Source organism: Podarcis gaigeae (assembly GCF_964106915.1).
Source record: "Podarcis gaigeae genome assembly, chromosome: 2".
In the NCBI taxonomy this organism is placed as follows: domain Eukaryota; kingdom Metazoa; phylum Chordata; class Lepidosauria; order Squamata; family Lacertidae; genus Podarcis; species Podarcis gaigeae.
Genome location: NC_139679.1, coordinates 89676787 through 89697381, shown reverse-complemented (window position 1 = coordinate 89697381; position 20595 = coordinate 89676787). Strand labels below are relative to the sequence as shown.

The 20595-nt window shown below is 40.6% G+C and overlaps 1 protein-coding gene across 4 annotated transcripts in view; it reads right to left on the bottom strand.

The window, feature by feature from the left end:
• Positions 1-20595, bottom strand: part of TMCC1 (transmembrane and coiled-coil domain family 1) — a 103391-nt gene that overhangs the window by 53972 nt on the left and 28824 nt on the right. Inside the window, exon 1 of one of the 4 annotated variants that reach the window (XM_083724655.1) lies at positions 7882-8399. The exons of the other annotated variants lie outside the window; for them this stretch is intronic. Within the exon in view, the coding sequence (XP_083580781.1) occupies positions 7882-7920 (39 nt within the window). The 5' untranslated portion in view covers positions 7921-8399. Of the gene's footprint in view, positions 1-7881; positions 8400-20595 lie in introns of those variants that run through there. 4 annotated transcript variants of the gene reach the window in all.

Sequence of the window (20595 nt, the reverse complement as noted above, 5' to 3'; positions counted from 1 at the left end):
AAGCTCACTGAGTGACCTTAGGCCAGACACCATCTCTTAGCCTAATCAACTTCACAATGTTTTTGTGAGGATGAACCTTGAAATCCTTGGAAGATAAAGGTTGCATATAGATGTAAATAATAATAAAAATAAAATAATAATAATAATAATAATAATAATAATAATAATAATAATAATAATAACAACAACAACAACCACCAACAGGCATTTCTCAAGTTCATTATTCCGAAGGAACAGAGCAGGAAATGCCACACAATGCCTACCATCCAGAATAGTTGAAGTAAGTCCCTGAATGCCAAATTGTATTCCTGTAATTGAAAATTTGGGAGCCGGATGTATGAAGCCTGCTGTTTTCCCAAAAGGAGTGTGAATTATGCTGTAACCACCAGTTCTCCCACAAACGGCATTAAATACATCAGAACCAAGAAAGATGTCAAGGAGACAGCTGAATTGGAAGTGATCTAGCCAGCTGGCCCCTCCCTGCATCTTGCTCATAGTTTTTAATCATAGTTTTAACATAATATGCTAAAATTTCCAAGTAAAAGTTATTCCTCTTTGTCTTTAATACTACTATTATCCTACATAGTATATACCTCCAGTGGGAAAGAAAAAAACAGATCGTATACCCCAGGTAGACAGGGAGTGCACTTTAACATCTTCTGCTTGCCTGTAACTCTGTATGACAAATTAATAACACTGTGTATATATTTCATACATTGCCCTGGAAAGAGACATGATTTGTGAACTTTCTAGCCTTTCCAAGGATTTAGTTTTGCTTTCTTTTACAATTTAAAATTCACATGCAGGGATGGCTCAAAGGGGAAAACTGGTGGTATCCAATTGGTGACCTTCAGTGAGGGAGGCAATTTTTGATCACCTGCAATCCCATTCCCTTCCCCACCCCTGCCAAAAAAGAGAGCCTGCTCTGGAAGATCTGGAAAGAGATGAAGCTAATTCCCTCCCTCCCTCTGTTCTGCCTTCCTTCAGCAGAGGGACATCGACCATATATTATCGTTTATGTTTCTTCTTTTTTGGAGATCACTTGGAGCCGACTAAGATTGTCTTCCATGAATGTGGTATTAACGGTGTCTCTGTAAGTGACTGTGGAGGCCGATTCTATGTTTAGGACAAACTCTGCCAACCAAATGCCTCCAGAATGATGTTTTGTATTACAACTCCCATCACTCCCAGCCACCAGTTAGTGAAGGCTGGTTTGGGGAAACACTGGATCTTGGTAGTACACTTAACAGTACAGTGGTACCTCGGGTTATATACGCTTCAGGTTACATACGCTTCAGGTTACAGACTTGGGTAACTCAGAAATATTGCTTCAGGTGAAGAACTTTGCTTCAGGGTAAGAACAGAAATTGTGCTCTGGCAGTGCGGCAGCAGCAGGAGGCCCCATTAGCTAAAGTGGTGCTTCAGGTTAAGAACAGTTTCAGGTTAAGTACGGACCTCCAGAATGAATTACCGTATTTTTTGCACCGTAACGCTCACTTTTTTCCTCCTAGAAAGTAAGGGGAAATGTCTGTGCGTGTTATGGAGGGAATGCCTACGGGTGGCATGCCTACGGATTTTCCTCCTCTAAAAACTATGTGCGTGTTATGGTCGGGTGCGTGTTATAAAGCGAAAAATACGGTAAGTACTTAACCTGAGGTACCACTGTATCTGAGACTTCCACATCTAAGTTGTTACTTTCTTCCTTTTTTTGGCGGCCCTTGGCAACGCTTGATACCCACTGCACTAAGCCCTCGTTCTGCCTTCCCAAAACTAAGCAATCAAGGGTCTGGGCTTTAGGAACTCTAGGACCCTTCCCAGAGCCTGACACTTCGCTTAGCTGACTTTGAGAAGGCAGTGCAAGGGCTGTGAGGGGGGCGTAAAATTTTGGCCTTCTTCCTCTCCTCTCATGGAACAAGGCAGTGTGCAGCCCATGGGTTCCATGTCCAAGTACTCTTGTGGCCCACCTTGTGGCTGGTATAAAAGTTGGGCCACCCTGCTTTAAGAGAATAAAGAATACATAACAACTATGTATTTTAAAGTACTTGTTGCTGGGCCTGTTTATAGAAACTGCCTCAAGCAAACACCTAATAAACCTCAAAAAATTCAGCTGTCTCAAGAGTACAGAAATGAAGCACCCCTGTGTATCGCTAAAGGTCAATCCAATTACTACGGGGAATTACAGGAAAGCATCCCACAGAGCTAAATAAACTCATTGTCCCCAGAAGAATGGCTGGAACATCCCAAATCTAGATTCATATTCTTAGTACTGCATATAAACTTTTGGGGACAGGAGAATAGCTCTCTTTTATAGAGAACTCACCTTTCATTCCAATTAAATGAACCAAAAGTTATGCCTCTGTGTTGTACTACAGTAAGTCCCCTCTACACCCTCCCTCCTCCAAATAAAAACCCACAACTGGCAATCTGCTTATGAGGATGAACTGGTAGGCCAGGGCACACCATTCTGTCTACAGAAACCAGAAGCTGTTAGCTTATGTTATTTTATTATACCTCATAGAAGTGATTACTTTGGGAGTGTGTATGAACCATGATCTCACCCATCCTTATTATAAGATCCATTTGTCATTATACACCATTACTCAAAGCAACTTAAATTACTAAGTGTGATCTAATGTTACAAAAGGAGTAATAGGAGAATATCTTAAAGGACAAAGAATGAAGGAGATTTTCCAGGAAAAATATTGAAGTGCTTCCCTAATCAGCTTAGCATTCATGACATACTCATTGCCAAGAAACATGTCCAAAAGACTGGTCATCTGACACTAACAAAGAAAAGGTCTATGTTCTTTAAGTCAGGGATACTTTAGAAAATACAAAAGCTACCAGGAGGCTGCTCTAAACCAGAGTAGGAACTGGCATTACATGCTCTTTGGTCACTTCTGCATGGTTTTTAATGCTGTAGCAGCAAGCCATGTAGCATGAGCAACTTTGCAAGGAAAACAGTTCACCGCATGGAACAGATGTCATGGACAGGTGGTTTCAACTGACCTGCACATGGCAGCAGCTGTCAGACTAACAGCTGCAACTACTTCCCTAGTTAGGAAAGCCATCTACCATTTCATTTGTTAATATTTCATTAAGCTGGCAAAAACAATTACAATACTGTAAATGCTTGTCAGCAATTTTTTCTTCAAGGAGACAGGTGTTGCGTTACTGCACACACTGCAGTCTGGCCTATTTTTTAGCTCAACTCCCAAGGTAGAATTCATATGTCTAGATCATTTGCCCATATGATTTCCATTTAAGGAGATAGTAGGGAGGAAACCTTTAAGACAAACATCAAATCAAATATTTGTTTTTTTAAGGGTTTTTCAGAAAAAGCTGTTTCCAGATCAGTGCATCTACCTAAAGTTTATTAGATCTGCATTACAACTAAGCATTCCTTATACACACCATATACACAGACTGGGTCCTCTACATGCTCCCAATGGATTAGTATAAAAGTAACCAAAGAAGCGCCTGCCTCCAAAGTGGAAGGGTTTGCATTACAAGGACTAAGCATAGGTGTGCTCCCTCTTCCTTCTCTGACACACCCACAAGGACATGATCAAAAACTTCGACTTCTGTTTTAGACTACCAACAGTTTGATGCAATAAAGTTTGCCACAATTTTGTGTAACCACAGTACTTTTTGCTGAACCAAGCCACCTTCTCAAACCATGGTTTGAAGCTAGTGGTTTCAATCAACTATTAGATATTAACGACCACAGTTTGTCAGGTTTGGGTGACATGGCAAACTGTGTTAATCCAACAGAAGTGAAAGTTTCCAAATTCCTCCTTGCGGCTACACTGGAGGAAGAGAGAACATGTGAATTGGAGACACACCTATACTTAGTTTCATAAGTGTTTACTGTTTAGTACAATTTTGTTCCAGAATGGAAGGAAGGGGAAAGGAAGTGTCTACTATGTGGGTTGTTGAATCTTGCCTCCCTGGCGTTTCTGTTAAGACGACACATATATTAAGAAGAAAAAATAAATAAAATCCATTGTGTTGTGGCATGACTGATGTTCCCTTGCTTCCCAAAATGAGTTGCCTATTGTGATATTCACTCAGATGTTCCAAATTATCCTACCTATATAGCTCAGACAGGTTATGAAATAAACTATTTTTACCCTGATAATGTCTTTTCAGGATTCTAGTCCAGCCAAAATCATGAGAGGGACTTGGGTTTGTCCACTCCCTTCCGGTGTCCCACCCAGCTAGGGGAAAGCACTGATCTGAGATATAACTTTTTCCCATAGCAAAGAGGGCAGGGGAGTCCAATGCCAGCAACAACATACAATGAAATGTTTAAGACAATGAATATTGAATACACTACAACTTCTATATAAAACAGGTGGTCAGATGTTCTGCTAAATGAACTGTTCTAGTTATGAAAGGAATTTCCATAGCTCTCTAAGGCCATTTTAAACTTTAGACTGACCCCCATCCCGCCTTCACCCAAAGTTTGAGATTATTTTTCTGGACAGCTTTCAGTAGCCCTTGAGTAACTTCATTTTTAAAAAACTCTGTTATAAAAATCATTGACTGTTTTGTATAAAAATGCTGAATCGTATTAATATACTAAGGAATATACCTGACTTCCTGGGAGCTTAAGCACAGTTAAGCAATTTGGAACATTACTTCTGTAGTCCAACTTGTTTTCATGATATAAAAGTAGAAAGAACTAATTGGGGGGAGGGGGTGATATCACTGATCAGAAGTTAAGCAAATTTAATTTATACTCATGTTGCAAATTCATTACTCCCATCTTCACTTTTCTGAATTTGTCTGTGACTGGAAGCACAGTGGTACCTCGGGTTTCAGACGCTTCAGGTTACAGACTCCGCTAACCCAGAAATAGTACCTCGGGTTAAGAACTTTGCTTCAGGATGAGAATAGAAATCGTGCGGCGGCAGCGCGGCAACAGTAGGAGGCCCCATTAGTTAAAGTGATACCTCAGGTTAAGAACAGTTTCAAGTTAAGAACGGACCTCAAGAACAAATTAAGTTCTTAACCAGAGGTACCACTGTAGTAAGCTCTAACATTGTTGATGAAAGGAACAAAGATGTATTTTCTCTGCAGAACTATTTTGGCTACCTAGTAACACTCATTTACTATAATTGAAATTTAGATACTGTGAGTGTCCTGGATATTAATGCAATAAAAAAGCAATATCCTGCATAACTCCATTAATATAGAGCATGCAGGCTTCCAAGTGATGCAGTATTCTTTATCAGAGTATAAAGAAAATGTATGTTAGTCTCAGGCACACATAGTATCTCCTCATATGTAGTTACTAGATATCATATCTATAAGAGGTTAAACTTTTGAGTTCATTTTTTGAACGTAGTACAAACTACTTTTTTTTAAAGGATAGTAATACTCCATTTAAGATAGACCTCTATAATTGTCTACCAGGCGTTCTACTGCAATTGAATTAACAACAACAACAACAACAACAACAACAACTGAAGAATACCAACAGATATAAATGTGTGACCAATGCCTTTTCCACATGGGGTGTATTCACACAGTACACATATTATATTCATGTAGCGATGATGTTTTTTCAGCCACATTTTGCCAGTCTGTTCACATAATGCAACTTAATAATGCAACTAACTGTGATTAAACTGTTAACTTAAGACTAATGGGAGGTAAGGCAAAAAGAGTGCTACACTAGAAAGGCCATAGATGTAGGCATATCCTATTAGTAGCATTATAGTATTTTTCCTACTGCAAAATATTTATTGGCTACCAGGAGTGTTGCTGTTGAAAGTGTTAATAACTATGCTCAAATTACTGACGCTGGTATAGTTGATGGTATGCTATAAGAGATAATTAGGTGCAACTGATTGTGTACATTCCTATGATCAGAGAACCTTTGAGCACTGAGATGTTCTCCCAGGCACTCTTGCATTAGGTTGGAACTGCTGCATTACCACATTATTGGCATTATTAGCAGCAAAGTCTTGCCCTGACACAGACTCAGGAAGGCAATACGATCTACTCCATACTGTATCATATGAACAGGGCACAAGGCTCTTGTACCTTGCAATAACTGCAGACTGTAGATTCAGTGTACATATGAAATTCATTCACAGGGAAAATGCATTCCAAATTTGGAGAATCCTCAAACACTACCACTTACAAATCAGGAGCAACCCACAGATAGCATCCAACTCCCCAACCACCCATAGAAGCCCAAATTGTTTATGCACCAAAATCTGTGAGGGGGGGATCCATGGAGAGTGATAATGGGTATAGAATACATGACAGAAATGCATGTATTCTGTACCCATTGAGAAATGCAGTTTAGATTGTTTTAAAAAGCAAGTTTTTAGCCCTTATGACTGCACAGTATGGGGAACCATAATATTGGGATCAAATCATATAGAACCTTAAGGCCACAAACTGGCCTCCCTTGACCTAATGTAAAATTCAGAAGTCAGTGAGAATAGGTTTCTTTTGTGGAAGAACATAGCTACAGAAACCATGTGAAGTCATTGTATGCCTTTTTTTTAATTTAACAACAGTAGAGTCTTCATACAACTATTTGAACACACCCACTTCACATTCCCAATAGTGCTCAAACAATGATCATCAAATTTTACAGCTTATTTCAGATGAGTGAGTAGACCTAGGCATAAACCAATTTTAACTATTTCAATGATACTGCTTATTTCCCTTTGTAACAACACTTGGAAGAAAGGTTGAGTATTGATATGATCTATATGCTCAGATCCTCAGCATACTTTCTGGGATTACTTGCAAGTAAATAATTTAGCACTGGGAAATAAAGTCAGGCTGTGTGTGTGTGGACACATGCAAGGGGAGGGAGAAAAATGGGTCTGTTTCCACTTGCCAGCTCCCAATTTTTATATTGATATTTGATATGCTCATCGCTTTGCTATTTCAAAAATGCTGATGAACTCTGAAAAGGGTCATATGGAATGCCAGTTCATTGCAACACCCTAAAGCTTCCCAATAGACTGTCTGCAGGGAGTACATTTTGACCTAAATGGAGCATTCAGCTGCTGATCACTGCATTTAACACAAAAAAGAAAGCCTTTACAGGCATTTTAGGGAAAGAGGTACAGAATAAGGGTTTGTTTCATTTTTTTTCAATAAATCCAAACTGGGTATAAAGCTTGAGGCCCAAGACCCTATAATTCAGATGATGTCCACAGTATTTGATTCATAACTAAATTCTGTCTTATCCAAAAGGTATTTAAGGCCCTCATTTTATTCAGCTTTTAACCTTTTCTGATTTTTTTTAAAAAAGAAAGCAACTAAAGGATAGGTTTACAGAATAAACTTATCTACATGTCCAAATTTGGAAAAATACCCATTTTTCAAAAAGCCATCTTAACACACAAAAGAGATGGAAAATATTAAGCAGCAGAATTTCTTTAGAACAATTCCTTTGTTCTTCCTGACTAATACTTTTGAAGAGGCAGCAGCAGCTTCCCTCTGTTTTGCTAGGTGGTTATCAGTCAAATACTATCCTATGCAGAAAGTCCATGTGTTCCATTCCACCTTGCTTTTTCCATTGAGCTCATATTGTGGTATATTAATATGACTCTTGTTTCTTCTATATCACACAAGTATGCTAGATATTAAGTCAAAAGAGCAGCAGGCTCACCAAAGTCCATAGCTCTGGATTTGCAGAGAGGGGAAAAAACCCTGTCTGCCAGTGGACAATTTGCTCTAAAAAAACCTTTGTGTCTGTTAGAGGGAAGAACAAAAGGCAGAGCTGCTTCCTCTCATACACCAGACCCCCGCCCACCTCCTCCGTACAAGCAGAGATTTCTCTTCTACAAGAGAAATGTGATAATGAGGGCAGTCCTACAGATCTTGATGGCAGAAGTAACCTACCTTTGATAGCTGCCTCCTGAGGCTGAAGCGCTGGACCATGGTCACCTTTTTTCTCCAGACAAAGCAATCCACCAGGGGAACGGTAAGGGAAAAGCAAAGAGCAAGGAAGACAGACTGACAGCTGTCTAAAACTGTGTCAAGCAACACATCCTGCAGACTACTAGACGGGCGAACTCCAAGGGGAACCCTCCCAGTCTTAAAACTTCAAATCAGTTCATTGTTCTTCCAAAAAAACCGAGCTTGTGAAACATGCAGGCAAAGACAGCGGGGAATGAGAGGAGGGGCAGAATCCTGGAGCTGATCACCCTTGTGCCAAGCTTTTTTAACACTTCCTGTGAGTCAGCTGTGAAGGGTCCTGACAGATGGACCACCCCCCTCTCTAGATTCATTAGCTAAATGTTGCCGCGGAACCACCTGAGTCTGACTCGCTGCTCTAGTTAATTCAGGGTGCGGTTAGCAGGCATGTGCCTGAAGTACCGGTAAGAGGGTAAACAGCCAAAACAATCCTCACTAAGATTTAAGCAGCCTCCCTCTTGTGGGTGTCAGCTTTATAAAAACACATGCAAGATCTACTCTTCTGCCCTTGTTGCAAAATGCAGCCTAGCTTGCTCAAGCCTGAGAGGGTAGGTGGGGGTGGGGAGATAGATGGTTAACAATGGCTCAGAGGAAGCAAGACTCTCTCCTACTCTGGGCTCAGCAGCTGCAGGGCTGTGCCTAGTACTATTGGCTACACATTTCCTCTTATTCACATGCTGAGGTCTCACCTCTCTGAGCAATCATCAGGTACAACCACACATACTACAGCAATGACATCAACTTTGCTCAACTCCAAAGCAAATTAGAGGTGTTTGCTTTGCTTCAAGGGGCTAAAAAAAGCAGCAAATGATTAACAAGAAACTGAGGTCTGTTGCAGCACTCACAAGAGCCCAGACAGCATCACGCCAGAGAAAATATTTAAAGAGGAGAATATTTTACCACCAGCTTAAATCTTTTCCCTCTGTTGCTTCAAACTATACCTAACAAAAATCTCACTTGGAAAACTGAATTCAAGAACTGGAACTTTTGACTGATGTCTGTGCTCCACAACTCTGTCTGCTCTTGAGGAAGTAAGCATACAGTGACATTCGCACCACTTGCAAGTGCCAAATTGCTAGACCAGAGACTGCAGACAGAACAGCAGAATGAGGTGCAGGTTACATTTCCAACTACTACACAAGTGCATGTGCACGTCATCCAGAATTATTACAGCCTTTTTGGTTTTGCATGCACAGAGCACCCACATATAGTTCTGCAGCACTAGTTCAAGCAGGGTCATTTACTATGTGTTTGCTTAATAAGCCATCACACAATAGGGCCCAACCTAGTCTAGGCTTTAGGCACTGATGCAATACAAATAAAGGGTTTTCAAAGCTGGAGAGGATGACATTCTTAACTCATTCCCTGCCACCTCCAACGTGTGTAGCTCAGAAGCTATGTTAAGAAACTCTGAATGGGTATGGGAGCTTATTACACGTGGTCTAAGAATTTGAAATCTTTTAACTGAAACACATTGCATGTTCTAGAAATCTAGAATGAAAACAGCAGGGACAAATCTTAAAATATGGCTGAACTGTGTAGCCATTGTGACCATGCTAACCACACTGATTGCAAAGCATACCAAAGATCAAATATTAACTCTTCCAGAGTACAGTGGTACCTCAGGTTAAGAACTTAATTTGTTCTGGAGGTCCGTTCTTAACCTGAAACTGTTCTTAACCTGAAGCACCACTTTAGCTTACGGGGCCTCCCGCTGCTGCCGCGCAGCCACAGCATGATTTCTGTTCTTATCCTGAAGCAAAGTTCTTAACCCAAGATACTATTTCTGGGTTAGCGAAGTCTGTAACCTGAAGCGCCTGTAACCTGAGGTACCACTGTAACTTAACATCCCTGATGTTAAAAACATGGAAACATTTTTACATGCATTTTCTATGGTCCCGCCCCCCCCCCCCCCGCCCCAATGCTGTCTTTCCATTTGTGGAAGATTTTATTTTAGTAAAGGGGTTTCTTCCCCCCTCCCCTCCCCCAAGTTTCCTCTTTCTCCTAAAGCTTCCTGTGTCACCTACCAGGCAGTTCAAAGGTCCCACATACTTTCTGGGTCAGATTTTGAAGTGTACAGGAGGATATAGAGGAGAGAGGGAATCAGAAAGAAAATACTCCCGTTAGAAAACAGCAACACTGAAGACAACCCTATATCTATTCACTCTTTTTCCATCAAACATCTTACTGTATCAGCCATGGAAGCTAACTTTGTTTTCCTTCCTGACATTCTTGCATAAAAATTGAGTTCATCATTAAGGTGGTTTCAAAGATATACTGGTGATAGCTTCTTACTCCATGTTAGATTTTGATACTATCCAAGTACATACAGTATAACTTTGTTTTTCTAAAAATCTTCACCATTGTTGATTGACCAGTTTCTTGCATTCATGATGGATCTGATCAGCTGAGTCACAGACAGGTCTGGCTCAAGCTTTATCACCATTGGAGGCATCAAGGACTGCCATCCATTCATCTCCATCCACAAGAGGAGAGCATCTAAGCTACTCTTACTTGGTGTAGAGAGCATAAGAGGAGGTTGCACTGCTTTTTCACTTTCTGGAAGCTTTGTGTGATGTAGGAATATCAAGTACCAACTCCAAACTTCTGCACACCGAAGGACTGAGGAGCACAAACAATTTGCACAAGTTGACTGGGAAACTAGCAGTTCTTTCACTTGTTTGAGATGCCTAGCATGAAGGGAAACATCAGACCCAGTCTGTCACACAAAGTACTTTTCTGCCCCTATTTTTACATCAATTCATTTATTTAGCAATGTCCAGAACACAAGTATTCTATGCTTTATTACATGAAGTTGAATTACAATTTACTACTAACCCATTTCGGGTGTAATTCTCTTGCCTAACACTGCATGGGGTTAACAGCTGCTAGAACAAGCAACTGTCTCCGCATTAACCTTTGAAGCAACACAGAAGTAGTAAGTCCAGTATAACCTGTTTAACAATGCTTAACATTTTTCAACTATAGCTTGGGAAAGGACTGAATTCAAATGGTTGATAATTAGGTTTCACATTGTACTTGCTTGCATCATACATGCAATCTTACCTCTGTGTATTTCATGATCCAAAGCAGAACTAAAGAAAAAATTCCAGAACTTTTCCCTTCCAACCTTTTTAACATTTGAACCCCCATGAAACCCAAGTCTATGCATATTTATGTGGAGTGACATCTCACTGTGTTCAGTGCAGCTTACTCCTGCACAGGATTACAGGCTTCAATCCACAGCCCGATTTACCTTTGAGAACTCTTACTTGCATACCTTACTTTCTTTTTTAAAAGACAGCTATAATATCATGAGAACGTTGCAAACATGAGCATTTAAACTATTTTAAAGTTCTGAATCACCGTATTTTTCCATGTATAAGACTAGGGTTTTTTATCAAAAAATTAAGTTTAAAATTGGGGCTCGTCTTATACTAGGGTATTGCTAAGGGATGTTTTCTTAATTTGGAGTTCCCCAAAATAGGGGGTGTCTTATACATGGAAAAATATGGTATGTACTTTAGGTTAGTGCATATATTTACTGTACAAATTAAGCTGCATTCTAACTGCTCCTGGACAAAAGGTTGTGTGGCCCAAACTGGGATGGCGGCAGTGTAAATCTTCGTTTTCTGCCCTTCCCATGGGATGGATGTAATTCTCTCTGCATTTCTGGTGGTGTAAATTACTGCAGGCTCTATGGACAGGACCAGGGAATGAAGGTAGTTCATTGCAGAGTTCCCTATTTGGTGGCTCTTGCCTCAGGCAGGCCTTATGGCAGAGGTGAAGTCAGCCATGTCCACCTATTACTTACCTGGCATTGTATGTGCATTCTCTTCCTTCTTTGCAGCGAGGCTTACATTCAGCACGGTTTAATCAGAGGTCCAAAGTGGAGCTGATCCCAGCTGGAAGTGCAGCTTCTACTTTATGCTAAATATAAAGAACATCAATGGAAGCCCACTGCATTCCAGCAGACATGTGCCTATCTGGTGGATACACGTCAGTGACTGCAAGGTGGACACCTATAAAAACTGAGCTATGGAGGATGGTCAGTATTGGATCTTTACAGCTCTTTTCAGACTATGCCAGCCACTACAACTGATGGCAAATATGATTGGATTCCTCTGGTTCAATGGAACTGTCTTTGCTGAACCACTGAGATGGAAGACCTTCCACATATTTTGTCCTATGTACTTTAAATCATGCTTTAAGTGTCTGGGTATTATTTTATTTGGATTTATTGAGATTACCCTCAAAAACCATCACCCCAAATAAGTCTTATCTATTGTCAGATACTGACTTTGACTTATAAGGTGTCTTTTTGCACTGGCTGCTAAAAAGGATGGATGGAAAGGTTCTTTCAGGGGTAGCTATAAATTATCATGGTGATACAGCAATTTGATTATAATTTGATTATTCATTTTATTGCTTTCTTATCCTTTGTTTTATTGCTTGTTCTTTATCCTTTATTCTGGCTTTGCAATGTTTGTATTTGCAAAGTTGATTTGTTGCGGGCCTTGAGCCTGTTTGAATTTTTGCAATGGCCTTTGACCACAGGTAATAAAAATGTGACCTGACTGACCAGGTTGCCACTGATTACATACAAGTATTCTGGACAAGAAAAACACGAGTACTTTTTCTAGTTTTACTCACTGTAAAAAGATATTTAATCACTGTAATATCGTCAAGTGTTTCCTTAGAAATATGAAAAGCATGGAATATGCCAAACACCCACTTGATTTTAATTTGGGTTGACAGGATTTTGCTTTTGCTTGCTTAATATAAAAATCACATCAAAACTAAGCACCATACAAAGAGATGCTATCCAGGTAGAACTGAAAGGATGCAGAACAGCCATCACTAGATGTGCAAAATTTCCAGAAATTGTGAAGCCTTTTCCTGTACCCCCTCCTCCCCTGCAAATAAAATGGAAATTTTGGGGTAAACTGGAAAGTAAGCAATACCTTTTGGCACCCTTTACAAGCTGAAAGCCACTTTGCTTCTTTAGGAATATAAAATCTATTATGGTGATTTTGTAGTGAGCACACTAGTTGAGCAAACACCCAAATAATGCTAGCCTTTGAAGCAGCATTAGCTCGACAAGAAGAAAACATGCCTTTGGAAACCTAGCCCCAGTTCCTTATCAGCCACCTAGATGCAAAGCCCCAGGCTTCTGTCATCTTCTAGCCACCGGTGCCCATTACAGAAAACAATGTGATTTCATTTCACAGTAAATAAACTGGAGCAGGGGTGGCCAACATGGTACCCTTCAGATATTTTGGACTATAGCTCCCATAATTCTTGACCAATGGTTCTGCTTGCATGAACTAGTTACTCATAACTTGGCTTGAAACTTGTTCTGTTCAACACTAAAGTTTGTTTGCTTCTGTCTTCCAATTACATACACATCCTACTTATTCAGGATTACTATATACCACCACTGTACAGCAATTAACAGGGCCACACTATATATATATATATATATATATATGCAGGTTTTGGTGTCCTCGGGTGTCTTCCCGTGTAAAAGTTGGGGTGTCTAGGCGACGTTTCGACGAGGTCTCACTCGTCATCTTCAGGCTGGTGCTTTCGGCTTCTTGTTACTGGAACAGAGCGGGATCTCAATGTTTGAGTTCCTATAAATACTGTAGAGGGGGTGTGGTGTCTAGCCTCCAATTGAGATCCCGCTCTGTTCCAGTAACAAGAAGCCGAAAGCACCAGCCTGAAGATGACGAGTGAGACCTCGTCGAAACGTCGCCTAGACACCCCAACTTTTACACGGGAAGACACCCGAGGACACCAAAACCTGCATTCCTGTACCCGTGAAAATCTACGAAAGCAAATATATATATATATATATATATATATATATATATATATATATATATATATATAGGGAATATATGAGAAATGAATTCACAGGGAGTGGGAGCGTGAAGGAGAAGAATCACAATATGAAATCAACTGGGGTCACTTCAAAGTATGGATCAAGAAGGCCAGATGGGCATCAACTATTAAAGGATCAATCCTAACAGAAAAGGACTACAAACTCCATTTGTCATCTACAACTTTATGCCAAAACATTTTCAGGACAACAACCTATAGTCCCTTCTGAAGTATTCTTTCTTTTTCTTCCAGATCCTGAGTGGTAGGCCTATTCTTGCTTACAGATATCACCTATATCCAAATCAGATAGTCATCAATGGCAGCAGGCCACATAATGGACATACAAATCCAGAAACTGTCCCTTCCAAAAAACCAGAGTGGTCACTCTATTTTCCTATCTACTTTTGCTCGTTCACCTGCAAAATCTTGCTCTTTCCTTCAATGTTGGGTTCATATTATTATTATTATTATTATTATTATTATTATTATTAATCACATATCTCTGCATACACATGACCAGTTCATGCATCTGATAGTGGACTAGGGCAAAGGATTATACCATGCTTTTTCATCAATTACAATACAGATTTACCTTTTTCAGAAACAGGGATCTCAGCCTTTCTTCTTCTAAAATCAGGATACATATTAAACTTCAATTATCAAGATCCACTATATTACATATTTCTAAACTAGTTAGCTAGACATTACCATTACAGGTTTACAGACAGGCACAGAGAGTATTTAAAAGGTTAATAGTTCAAGCTTCAGATAAATAAATGATACTTTTTAATAGGGCATTTAAGCTCTCATCAGCAGCCTGAGAAGGAAGAAGAAGAGCTAAACCAAGGAAATTGTGTTATTTGACAAGCACCTACCTAAATGAAGTGGGATGAGTTCAACATTGCATTGAGGGGATTGTTCTATCAGTGCAAGCATTTCTTCTGGCTAGATGGAACTATCTCCCTTCACCACCACAAGCTGCTCAGGGGGTTTTCCAGACTCTCCCAAACAAATTTGAGGAGGGTGTGGGGATGGACAGCTGATGGAACTCCTGATGAGCTAGCAGGACTTATTGCGATGGCTTCCACTAGGACAACTACTGGGTTGAATCTGGCCCAGGGTGCACTGCTTTCAAATTAAGTGAAGATTCCAAAAGACTGATACAGTGGTACCTCTGGTTGCAAACGGGATCCGTTCCGGAGGCCCAGTCACAACATGAAAAGAGCGCAACCCGCAGTGGCGCGTCTGCACACGTGCGGGTTGTGATTCACCACTTCTGCGCATGCGTGTGACGTCATTTTGCACTTACGTGTGAGCGGCGAAACCCAGAAGTAACCCTTTCCGGTACTTCCGGGTCACCGCAGGACGTAACCTGAAAGAACATCACATGAAGGGGATGTAACATGAGGTATGACTGTACAATGCTACAAAACCCATTAGGCTACTTTCACTAGACTGCCATAGATTTAATACCACAACACCCTCACAGTTATTCCTGAAACAGATTCCAAGTATTTTGATCCGGAAAGTCTTATTGGGTGTAAAATGAGCACTTTATATAAATAAAGCATTCACAGAGCATTAGCACACCATTTCTTAGCTCCATTTCTTTGAGTTCTTGACAACGAAATGCAGCAAGGCATTATTTTGAAACATGCTTTAGGCAGAATAACAAACCCACAACAGATTTCAGTGACTCAGGCAATCAACATTCATGAAGCCTAAGGAGAGTGATAAAGACAGTAATGAGGCTTCTAATAATACCAGCAGCCTAAGGAAGACATATGCAACCAATATTTACAGACAGTCCATCTGAAGGTGCTTCCAGATAGTCTTCATGTTGCAAACAGGGTATTCAGATCCTCTTCACCCCCCAAAATGAGGTGACAGAGTAGAAATTAAGTGTAGAACAGTTGCACTCATACACTATTGCAAAGGAGAGCAGAAGCAATGCAACACATTGCGCAGTCTGACGTTGGCTGCTGCTGCCTTCTGCTGTCCCCACTATCTTCTGCCACCCTTACTCCCTAACCTGCAGGCCCTGTTTGGAGAGCCATCCATGCCACTCTCCTGGAAACAGTCTGGGCCACTGTCCTTGCCAGAAAGTTAAACTTTCAATAGGATTTGCCAGTAGTCAGAAAGTAGAAGTGGCACGGATGATGTCTAAGCCCACCTCATCTACAATTCCTTGCTCTTCCCTCAAAAGTTGCATTGAGTCTAGAGGCCTGCTAGGAGTGTCACTAACTTGCTTGCCTCTTGCAGCAGCAACACTCTTGTGGTGGCAGATACATAAGAGAAGCTCTGCTACATGAGAGCAAACACCTATCTACTTCAGGTGATTCCCGCTTCCCCCAGTGTCCTATGGGAAGTCCACAGGGAAAAAATAACCCTCTATTACTGCTTTCCCCCAGCAATTGGCATTCAGAGTCATGCTGCCTCTGATTCTTAAGGAAACAGCCATTGTGACAAGTAATCACGTATACCATAAATCTATGAATTCGTTGAAACCCCTTCTAAAGTCATTTAACCGACTGGTAATTCCATATTGACCTATGCAATGTATGTATTCCTTTTTTCTGTCCTGAATCTCCCACCTTAGATGACTCTTGGTTTTGTATCAAGAAAAAGTTCATTTTCTAATGATTCCTAACATGCAGTACAGTGGAACCTTGGTTTTTGAACATAATCCGTTTGGGACGTCTGTTCGACTTCTGAAATGTTCGAAAACTGAGGATCAAAGGGCTGTCAGTAATTCAATGGGGAAAATTGAGAAACACGCATCGGAAGCTGTTAGACTTCCAAGGTGAGTTCAAAAATGGAACCATTCACTTCCAGGTTTTCAGCGTTCGGTTTTCGAAACTTTTGGCAGCCTAAGACGTTTAAAAACCAAGGTTTGACTATACGTACACCTTTTTCAAAGGCACAACACACTAAGTTGATGTTTTAACTAAGCTACCCATCAGGACTACAAGATCTAATTCCTGGTTAGCTGCTGTCAGTTTATATCTGATCTGTGTACAGTGGTATCACTGCTTGCGGACGGGATCAGTTCCGGAGTGCCACTCAGATCCCAAGGTTTTTGCTACCTGTTCTGCGCATGCGTGTGGCACAGTAGAGCGCTTTTGCGCATGCGGCAAAACCTGAAAAAATACTTCTTGGTTTGCTGCGTTCACATCCTGAAGTTTACGTAATGTGAGGTACTACTTTTTATATGTGAATTTAAAGCTTTTTGCACCAATGCTCATCACCTTACACTTCCTTACACTGAACTGTATTTGCCTGTTCGCTCATTTTGGAGTTCTTCATAAGCCATTTTTTATTTTTATCATCCTAAATTTGGTATCTTATGCAAATAAGTAAGTTAAAAAGTGACCACCCAAATATAGTGGAACCTCGACTTACATACGCTTCCTCTCGTGGATGTTCCAAGTTGTGTTCATGGAAAAACCCGGAAGTAGACACCGGGTTTGCCGCGATTCGCACATGTGTAGAAGTGGTTTCTGACATCTGCGCATGCGCAGAAACGCGCTACCACCGAATGCGCATGCACACAAGACACCTCTTCTAGCATCCCGTTTCAACCAGCAGACATACCTCCGGAACGGATTACATCCGTAAGTTGAGGTTCCACTGTACAGATTCCTTGGCAGTCTGACTTCTTCTGTTGTGAGAACTAATCACTGACTTCTACTCAGACTCTGCATACTATAGTTTAACCAGTTACTAATCCATAAAGGACTCATTGTCTTATCCCACTACTAAGTAAGTTGACTCTGGAACCCTGGCAAAGGCTTTTGTCAAGGGCTTTTCTGGAAGTCCAAGTACACAAAGTCTACAGCTCCAAACACCCCACTCACATGTTTGCCGACTCTTTTAAAAGTACTTCAAAAGTTGGTGGTAAGACCAACACTGCCTAGGTAGTGGAGGGTGGGCAAACAGATGAGAAAACAATCCCTGTCTCACAGAGCATGATAGAACACCAGCTTCCAATGCACTTGCAATCTCGTGGTCCAAGTGGCAATCCAAATTGGCCATCTTTAGGACACAGGATGCTGCTAAATCACTAGTCTGAACATGTATTATATAGACCTTGAATGTCTAATTTTTCTACATCCTGAATACAGAGTACACATAGATGCACACACTACAGTTAGGACAACTGAAATGTGGAGATAAACACACAACTGCCACCTTTTCTGCCGTGGCTCGCCATCTGTGGAATGTTCTCCCTAGGGAGGCTTGGCAAGCGCCTTCATTATACACCCTTAGGAGCCAGGCGAAAATGTGATTGACACCCTATATACTCTTTTAACTGTGTTTGTGGCAGGTGGTGGTGGGGAGTGGGGGTTATTGGTTTGTTTCTGTTCTTGCTTTTATAATGCCTTTTGTGTTTTTTTATCTTGTGTTTTTAGACTGTGAACCACCCTGAGATCTATAGATGAAGGGCAGTATACAAATTTTGTTGTTGTTAAGTCATTTAGTCATGCCTGACTCTTCGTGACCGCATGGACCAGAGCACGCCAGGCACTCCTGTTTTCCACTGCCTCCCGCAGTTTGGTCAGACTCATGCTGGTAGCTTTGAGAGCACTGTCCAACCATCTCATCCTCTGTCATCCCCTTCTCCTTGTGCCCTCAATCTTTCCCAATATCAGGGTCTTTTCCAGGGAGTCTTCTCTTCTCATGAGGTGGCCAAAGTACTAGAGTCTCAGCTTCAGGATCTGTCCTTCCAGTGAGCACTCAGGGCTCATTTCCTTACGAATGGGTAGGTTTGATCTTCTTGTAGTCCATGGGACTCTCAAGAGTCTCCTCCAGCACCATAATTCAAAAGCATCAATTCTTCGGCGATCAGCCTTCTTTATGGTCCAGGTCTTACTTCCATACATCATTACTGGGAAAACCATAGCTTTAACTATACGGACCTTTGTCGGCAAGGTGATGTCTCTGCTTTTTAAGATGCTGTCTAGGTTTATAATAATTGTCCATTTTATTATCATTTACAAAAAGCAACAGAAGTCCTTGTTAAATGTTATAAATTAATACTGTATTAAATAAGAAAGCTGAGCAATTACGTTACAGAAGTGGAAAACGCTCTACTTCTAAAATTTCAAAAACTACAAGAATCTTGAAAGAGGAATGTAGGGTAACCACTGTCAACAAATAGTGTGCAAAATGAACTCAGTCCGTGTTATGGGAGGTGCATTACATGATTCCAATTAATTCACTGCAAGCGGATTAAGGGCACACAGGATTGCAGCGTAAATCAAATTAGCATACTATAACTGAGACTTGAGTGAGACATCACAGGCTATACTGCAAGCTTGTTAAAGTATTTATGTGTGTTGCATAAATTAATAAATCCAAGGAGTTACTGTAAACGAAAATTCATTCAATGTTGATACTGCAAGAGTATTCCAGGTGGGTAAAAGGTAAAGGCACAACGTAACACCGTGATGGATGCCAGAACGCATGGAAACACCATTTACCCTCCCGCCACAGTGGTACCTACTTATCTACTTGCACGCTAGCTTGGCAGGTGGACAGAATATGAAAGCTGGGTTCTAAGTTTCATAGCAAAACTGAAAATAATAATTTTGGGCAGATATTACACACTGAGGGATCGTGTTAATGAGTCTTCAGAGAGCAATTTGAACGTTGAAGGAAAGGGATTGGTTCCCTTTCAACAGCATTTCCAATAACTGGCCAGCGCAGGAGAACAGCTTCAGAGGCTAACTTACTATGCTTCTACCCTGTGTTCCAAGAGCGGAAAGAAGAGCAGAATGAACCAACATACTGCCTCCACTGCCCAATAAATCTTCCTCAGTTGTTATTATTGTTATTTTATATTTATTTATATCCCAACATTTTCCCTGACAGGGACTTGAAGTTACTGCTTTTCAAAGAAGTGATCTGCCATTTACTCCAGCAAAAGCCTCTTTTATCTAATCTCAATGTAAGACTTGATTATGTGAAGCACTCTGAACACTTGAAATGTTCTATATAAAAGTTAAGTATTATTACTCACAAGGATATGCATTAACTGTATATGAGCTCTATCTGATATTTTAGGCAATGCAGCAGTTGATATTATGAGCACTCTTTAAAATACACAGATCTATATGATGTTTGGGTGGATATTTTCAGTCTGAGTCTGGCTCACCCAAAGTGTTGTGGGGCATGGTTTATGTAATATATACAGACTTGGTTTAATGACTTACCTCCAAAAAAATGGAAAACTGACTACAGCTTTCAAATAACGTAAGAGAAATGCATAGGCATATTTACAATCTGCCTTTATGTGAGTTGGCAAAGAATCACTTCTCCCCAATTTTTTTGAGTTGTTATCAAACCAAATATTGGAAGTCATGATTTAGCTGTATTACCATTCTACATTAGCTATAACATTAGTCTTTTGAAATACAGAGATCAAAAGGTCCACAGCACCCTCTATTGGCAAAATGTTAAAGTTTGAGAAGTCTCTCTGATTCATTTTTCTTCTGTGAGAACAGCAGTCACTTAAGAGAAATGTTCTGAGGCTAGGAAATGGAATTCAGGTCAACTGCCTCATGGCTTTAAGTAAATAATATTTCACATCCAACTTGCGGTAGTAAATTCTGCACAGCAAAATATTCAGTTTACCATGCAGAAACTGCTGTTTCAAGGGGTGAGAAATATCTTTAAACACGCTTCCCCGTTGTTTTGCTATTTATAGCCATTGTTCCTCTGATCCAATACTTTCTTAACAAAAGCCACAGC